Genomic DNA, 7,777 nt, shown 5'->3' on the forward strand with positions numbered 1-7,777 from the left:
CCAGCCCCCCGCCACCCCCGCGCTGCTCGCTGCTGGAGCTGCCTCCCGAGCTGCTGGTGGAGATCTTCGCCTCGCTGCCCGGCACTGACCTGCCCAGCCTGGCCCAGGTCTGCACCAAGTTCTGTCGCATCCTGCACAACGACACCATCTGGAGACGGCGCTGCCGGGAGGGTGAGTGCAGGGTAGCGGGGGTCCGGGCCTGGAGGGGGCTCGTGGCGGAGGTCCGGGCGTGGGGGAAGATTCGGGGATTGGGAGGGTGCTCGGAGGTCCGGTGGCAGGTGTACGGGCCTGGAAGGGGTCTGAGGTCCCCAAGGGCCCTGGACAGAGACCTGCCATAGTCGGGGGCCTCATGAGCAGGGTGGACTCGGGGGTCTCGGCTCCCCATGGGCCCTAGATGGAGACCTGCCACAGATCGGGAAGCACCAGGGGCGGTCCCGGGTGTGTGTGTGTGTGTTGGGGGGGGTCCCGCCACAGATCCGGGGCGCGGGGGCGGGCGAGGTAGCGTTCTCCATGGGCACTGGGGTGCTCGGGAGAGGGATGAGGGATCTCCCAGCTGCGGGAACTGGACGCCACGGAGCCAAGGGAAGTGACGCGAGCTGGGGGTGGGGGGATGGGGGGGTCCCTGTAGGTGTGAGACTCTGGAGGTTTAGGCCAGGCAGTAACCTGACATCTGCAGGCGCCCTCCTGGTCCCCAGCCCTTTGGGCGCGGGGTGGGGGTGAGAAGCAGAGGAGAGCGATCAAGGTGGGCTTGAGTAGGTACGGAGCAGAGGGGGTGTTTGGAGGTTCTTCTGAGAGAAGGACTGGTCTGTGGACAGGTGGGTGGAGCTGGGTAGTGCTGGAGTGGTTGATGTCTCCCTCAGGGATGCTGGTGGCATTAGTGAGGGTAGCGAGTAGTTTTGTAACAAATCCCAGGAGGGTTTACTTAGTCCAGAGTGCAAGGCCCTCTGCGTTAAAACCTTGACAAATCTTTGATGTTCAGTAAGCTCTCATACATTGGTAAACAGGATAGGTAAGAAAAATCTGAACAACGCAGAACAGCAAAAGAATGAAAGTAAGAATCATCAGGGAGCATTTGAGATCTTGCTGCCTGGCATGTGTCATCAGCTTGGCTCAAATAAACTTTTTTTTTTAAGGTAAGAATCATCAGAGTCCCTACAATAAAAAATAAATCCTTAAAATTTTGGAAAACATCCCTCCATGTACACATGTAGAGTCGTGTACATGTTTTTACTTAAATGAGATACTATGCAGATTACCTTAGAGACAGTTTAGCATAACAAAGCTTCATACTATTCCCCTGCATACATGTGCCACAGACTAGTTCCCTACTGATAGGCTTAAATTTGCAATGTTCCCTTGTCATAAACAGTGCTTCCAAGATCGCCTATGTGCATTTCATAGGAATTTATGAGACATACAAGCACCTTTTAGAACTTCTGAGATTATCTTCTTAGTGTGTACTTCCCAAAGAGGGAGTATGGGTAGGATAGCACATTGATGACACCTTAGCTACCCATTGCCCGGCTGTTGGAATTTGCACCCCCAGGAAGACTACATGAGAAGGCCTCCTTTCTCACATTCTCCCGGACAAGGGGATCAGCCCGTCGTCTTCTCTCTCCTGTAAACCTCAATGCCTGACTCCGGATTTGTAGTGATCAGGGCAGGCTCTGTGTATCTGCGGGGAGATCCTGGACATGCTGCTTTACCTGCCCAAGTATTAGTGGGAAGTACTGTCCCGGAGGGTCATTTTGGGGTTAAATAAGGCCTCCTTTCTCACATCCTCCCCGACAAGGGGATCAGCCCGTCGTCTTCTCTCTCCTGTAAACCTCAATGCCTGACTCCGGATTTGTAGTGATCAGGGCAGGCTCTGTGTATCTGCGGGGAGATCCTGGACATGCTGCTTTACCTGCCCAAGTATTAGTGGGAAGTACTGTCCCGGAGGGTCATTTTGGGGTTAAATAAGATGATACATGTGAAGCCCTCACCCTCTAAATGGTGGGTGTTTAATTATGCTTCATGGCTATTTTTTCTTAATTTTTTATTGATTTTGAGAGAGAGAGAGAGAGAGAGAGAGAGAGAGAGAAACAAGAATCAGTGGTTTCCTGTATGCACCCCGATTGGGATCATACCTGCAACCTGGATATGTGTCCAGACCGGGAATTGAACCTGAAACATTTTGGTGTACAGGACTACGCTCCAACCAACTGAGCCACACCGGCGCTATGTGCTGGTTCATTCTTTGAAGAGGCCAGACTTTTGTTCCTTCACTTATTTTTTTCCCCCCTTATACCCAGTATGACAGTGAACAATCAACAGTTTCTTTGGACACAGATAAGTTTGAAAATTTTTCCAAGAAATACTAGTATATCCAGAAGCAATGTTGCCGGGCAGTGGGCTTTGAGATTTGCAGGTTTTGTTTTTTTAGATTCGAAGTTTTACTAGATACTATCCAGTTATTTCCTGGAAAGATTTTACCTATTTACACACCAGAAAAGTCACAAAATATAAAATACAAATGCCCAGTACGCATTATCACAAACTAGCTGCCTTTTGTGGACCAGGTTATCTCACTTAACCCAATATCTGCTAGATTGTCTCTAATGTGAATGATCCATCTTTTACAATGTGTGCCACGCTGGGTGAGAAGCAGCATCTCAGCTTAATTTGCACATGCCTGATAACTAGTAAGGATGCACATTTCAGAAATAAAGTTATTGGAAATTTGGATTTTTTTTACTTGCTTATCCTTAATCTTTGCCCTCTTTTTCTGTTATTTTTCTTATTGACTTGTGGGTTTTATTAATTTAATCTGGGTAGATTTCTGTTTAATATATTGCAAAATATTTTCTATGAAGATGGTTGACAGTTAGGTCTTTGATTTCACTATTTCATTCTCATAGCTTTAATTTCCAGCTTATCTAGGTCAATAAATGGACAATCCCATAGTTGTCTCCAAGATTTAGTATAATTGTGATTGGATTTATATATAAGAATAGTTGTGTACAAGACAAGTGTGGTCTTAACTCTCTGATCCCCACAATTTTATCTTTCCTGAACTAAACATTAGGTTATAGTGGGTGTTAATAAGGCCAAAGTCAAGTCTATGTGGGTAAAAACCAAAGCTCTCCCAGCCTTGGTAAATAGAAGTCAGGATCTCAGACTGGTTGAGGAGGTGGATGGTCCTAGACCTAGCCCATCAGGTTTCCTGATGGGATAATAATGGATCCAGTTTTTAGTGTCTTGGGAGAGTGAGTGAGACTAACTAATGAATTTGAATGTTTACTACTCAATGTTTATGTGTTTGCTTTCTGTGTTTTGATAATTGGATTTTCCAGAACAGAAAACAAGCCACAAGAAAAAGAGGATACCATACACCTGTGTTATTGTTTCAAAGACTTTTGGGCCATGATTAACTTTAAGGGTGCCAACAAGGCATGTCTGTTTAATAGCTCTTTCTAAAATGATAGGATGATTTTGGGGCAGGAGGGAGCCACACTAGAAACTTAAAATGAAGTAGCTTTTTATATTGTTTGGTAAGAAGTTCACAATTTCCAGTGTCCTGGTAGTAATATATTCGAAATAATAAATCAGTTATTTTTGTAGAACTTGGGCCATTGTAGCCCCCTGCATATCGGAGCTGTGGGAGTAAATATTTTCTAGTGGCATTTCTCTGGGCAGATAAAAAGATTGCTATTGAGAAGCCAAATCGGTGCTCCTGATTTGGGGCAAGTATGTGACAAAACAGGTGATATTTTCCCCTCTTACAGGAAACCAAACCAAACACAGTCTTCCAGGCAGGGGCGGTTAGATGGAGGGTAAACACGTTTTGATGCATCATTCCTTTGGCTACAGGCCTCCTGCATGTGGGACTATAAATAAGTCATCATTTCACAGAGTACCAGGGGTGCAAGCCAAGCACATTATTTTGCCTTTGACCCTGGCAGTGCTTTTTTTGGTTAATACTTCACCATCTAGTTGGTGGATTTTTAAATGCTCGCCAATTTTAACACTGTTAATTTATGCAATATTTCATGAAGTCTACCTAATGTTAACGAGTTTACAAAATTCAGACCATAGTTCTAAATCAGAGTATTCAAGTAATAACAGAAGATAAATAAAAGAAGAGAAATGCTCATATATGTATTTTTCCATTCAACATTGAACTCTAAATATTGAGTCATAATAATTTCACATTTTTCAGCTCAGTCCCTGCTGCCACTATCAGGTTTTGAATTAATAATATATAATTTCCCCATTTATTTCCTTGATAGTAAGTGGTTTTAATGACACAGGGAAGAATATTTGTATAATAGTTTGATCAGTTATAGGTGTAATATGGGTTTACATTCCATCAGAATTAGAAATATCATTTTCCCATAATGTGTAATCTTTATGACAAAATGGGAAATTAAAAACCAATACTTAATTTTGTTTTTGCATCTAAAAGAAAATGCTATTTTCTGTTTGATATACTGATGCAAAATATGAGAAATGTGGCTTTTATTCAATGTGGCTGAAATTGGAAGGGCCATCGCTAGAAGAGGTGAAATGGACAAATTGTTGGTCTTAAGATTGGCTTAAGAAATATTTGTTGCCTGGCCAGCATGGCTCAGTGAGGGTCAACCTATGAATCAGGAGGTGACAGTTCCATTCCTGGTCAGGGCATGTGTCCAGGTTGCAGCTCGATCCCCAGTGTAGGGCGTGCAGGAGGCAGCTGAATCAATGATTCTCTCTCATCTTTGATGATTCTATCTCTCTCTCCCTCTTCCTTCCTCTCTGAAATAAATAAAAAAATTTTTAAATAAGAATCTTTAAAAAATAAATATTTTTTGATTCCTGTTAACCAGATACTTCTTGAGCCCACCAGGGAAGGTGGGTTGGCAGTTGGATAAACAAACTGTCCAGGTCATAGAAACACATGTCTCTCAATCATGAGAAGAGAAAGCCAATCTACCTACTGGACTTACAGTAGGATCACAAAACTGCAGGGAAAACCTTTATCCTTTTCTTCAGCTTTGCTAGTTGAAAGGACTATAGGTCTCTGTATTTTTACAAGTTGAATCTCATGTGCTGCTTCATAGAGAAACCTAGCCCTTTCAGTTAGCAAAGTAAAAAAGGATAAAGAAAAATGGTGCCTCCCAAAACTTCCTGTTTTTTAACCTTATGAAAGTGAGCTGGAAAGTGAGTCTGGTACCCAGAAAGCATTGAGTAAAGATTTCCCCTTGGCCCTATTTAATTGGACAGACACTGGTGACTTGCCAAAAACAATTGGTTGGTTGGTAGAGATCCAGGCACTGCCATTTTTACTGTGTTTATTAAATGATTATGTAATGTGCCCTAACTGGTTTGGCTTAGTGGATAGAGCGTCGGCCTGTGGACTCAAGGGTCCCAGGTTCGATTCCGGTCAAGGGCATGTACCTTGGTTGTAGGCACATACCCACTGGGGAGTGTGCAGGAGGCAGCTGATCGATGTTTCTCTCTCATCGATGTTTCTAACTCTCTATCCCTCTCCCTTCCTCTCTGTAAAAAATCAATAAAATATATTTAAAAAAAAAAAGAAAAAAAATGATTATGTAATGCATTTGAAGATCTGAGTTTGTCTTTCTGGCTATAAAGGGCATGCAAATAAATACAAGGGCGACTTTGGGCCTTTGGGGAGGAACATTTGTTCTCCCCCAAATCAGGCCCTTTCAGGAGATGGCCTGGGTTCCAAACATATGAGTCAGCATCCTTTGCCAGTGATGCCATCACTGTCCACTCAGTGGCGATGGAGAGTAAACCTGGAATTGCCAGGCCTGCTTGTCTAGTATTGGTGGAGGGATAGGGATGTGTCTGGAATATAATGCCCTAGCTGGTTTGGCTCAGTGGATAGAGAGTCAGCGGATGGAAAGGTCCCAGGTTCGATTCCGGTCAAGGGCACATGCCTGGGTTGTGGACTTGATCCCCAGCAGGGGACATCCAGGAGGCAGCCAATGATTCTTTCACATCATTGATGTTTCTAACTCTCTTTCCCTCGCCCTTCCTCTCTGAAATCAATAAAGATATATTTAAAAAAAAAAAAAGAGCCAGTGTGAGATGATGGCAGTCAGACCATGGGCTTATCTCCTGGTCTCAAAATGGGTACTGAGACAGAGCAGGTGTGTGTGCACTCAGGAGGAACGGTGTGTGGGATAACAGATGGGCCTTAGCCTGAGTGGGTCTCCTGAGGCCCCGGGGTGGGGGTACCTGTCATGGGAGCCGGTTGGGGGTCAAAGTCATCTAACTGGAAGAGCACAGTTTCTCAAGGTCCCTATTGGCATCCAGACTGTTTATCTTTGCAGGGGTGGACCTTGTTGGGAATAGTCACACTGATTTCTGTAGGTGGTCTCAGCTGTCCTCAGGAACTAACTATTTGTTTAGCATCCCGAATGTTCTGGTTTAATAGGAGACTCCTATGGGCCATGTCCAGGTTTTGTTTTTTACATTCTTTCCCATCCTAAGATGAGCTGGGTGCAGAGTGTTTTCTAGGTTGGCTACATTATTATACTTTTAAAGGGCATTACATGCATCTACAATAATAGCTGAGTAAAGCAGCTGCTAGAGAATACACAGGGGGCTTGAAATTAGGGCTCTGTTGTTGAGGATTGTTCTTGAATATTCCCTCAAGAGGAGCTGTGTCAGGAAACCTAGGAGCCTCCGTTCCCCACTCCTCCTTCCCACCCGCTCCCGCCCTCCTGCCTTTAGCTTATTTTTTAGCCTCGGAAGTAAAAGTTTTAACCATATTTCATTAAGGGTTACAATTATCTCCTAATTTAGTACAAACAAAAATGCAGTCTTTCCGATCCATACCGCCTTTTAGTTTTATTTAGAAGACTGTGAGTTTACAGCAGGTAGGAAACAAGCCAGCACTCCAGTCACTCCGCCCCTTCTCCTCGGCTCCCTCCTGCTTGCCAGGTGCCAAGTCTGGGTTGCACCTTCCTTTCCTCCTGTCTCCCTTACCTGGTGGTACAGTGGCCTCCTCACTGGACACCCTTCCAGGTGCATCTCTGCTGGCTCCACCCACAGGTTCATAGTCCACTATGCAGGCCCTGCCCATGCTGCTTTTCTCCCTAAGACTTCAGTGCTTCTGTGTTGCCTGTGGACCTCGTCTCTGACATTTGAGCCAGGACCAAGAGAGAACCTCCCTTTCCAGACTTATCTCGTGTGCCCACAAGCTTGCTTCAGATGGTGTCTTAGCGCCATGCCTTTCCAAGGTGGCAGAGTTCCCTTATAAGTGGTGTTTTTGGGGACAAGGAGGCTAAGTCCTCTCTAATTATAGTCTCCCAATACCGAGGCAGTGCACAGAGTAATGACGTCAACTTTCTTTGTCCCCTTCTTTTCCAGTGCAAAGTGTGGATAGAACTCAGTCACACTGGCATGGGTACCATCTTCTCTTTTAGGAAAGGAGCCTAAAGAAGCAGATGTGTGTCCATTGGGCTCTCCTGTGGGGGCTAGAGAGTAGAAAAGAGAGAGAGAAAACTCTTGTATGCCATTCCCACCCATAGAGACTGACTAGATTTAGTGCATACTCAGAAATGTGCTGCCTGGCTAGGTAGATGAGATGGTTGCAGCATCGTCCTGTACACCAAAAGATTGCAGGTTCAATTCCTAGTCGGCACATACCTAGGTTGTGGGTTTTATCCCCGGTCGGGGCACATATAGGAGGTAACTGATCAGTGTCTTTCTCTCCCCCATGCCAACCCCCCATTCTCCTTCCCCCCCCCCCCGCCCCGTCCCCTTCTCTCTAAAATAAAAAAAA

The 7,777-nt window shown here is 45.0% G+C and overlaps 2 protein-coding genes across 2 annotated transcripts in view; one reads left to right on the forward strand and one right to left on the reverse strand.

The window, feature by feature from the left end:
- The window catches only part of MAP1LC3B (microtubule-associated protein 1 light chain 3 beta), a 25,259-nt gene extending 24,874 nt beyond the window's left edge, over positions 1–385 (reverse strand). The window contains exon 1 of the mRNA XM_005862690.2: positions 16–385. Coding sequence (XP_005862752.2) covers positions 16–385 — 370 coding nt within the window. The remainder of the gene's footprint in view (positions 1–15) is intronic.
- The window catches only part of FBXO31 (F-box protein 31), a 40,504-nt gene continuing 32,733 nt past the window's right edge, over positions 7–7,777 (forward strand). The window contains exon 1 of the mRNA XM_014536675.1: positions 7–171. The gene's annotated coding sequence lies outside the window, so the exon portion shown is untranslated. The remainder of the gene's footprint in view (positions 172–7,777) is intronic.

The sequence above is a fragment of the Myotis brandtii genome, unplaced genomic scaffold (assembly GCF_000412655.1).
Source record: "Myotis brandtii unplaced genomic scaffold, ASM41265v1 scaffold165, whole genome shotgun sequence".
Taxonomy (NCBI): domain Eukaryota; kingdom Metazoa; phylum Chordata; class Mammalia; order Chiroptera; family Vespertilionidae; genus Myotis; species Myotis brandtii.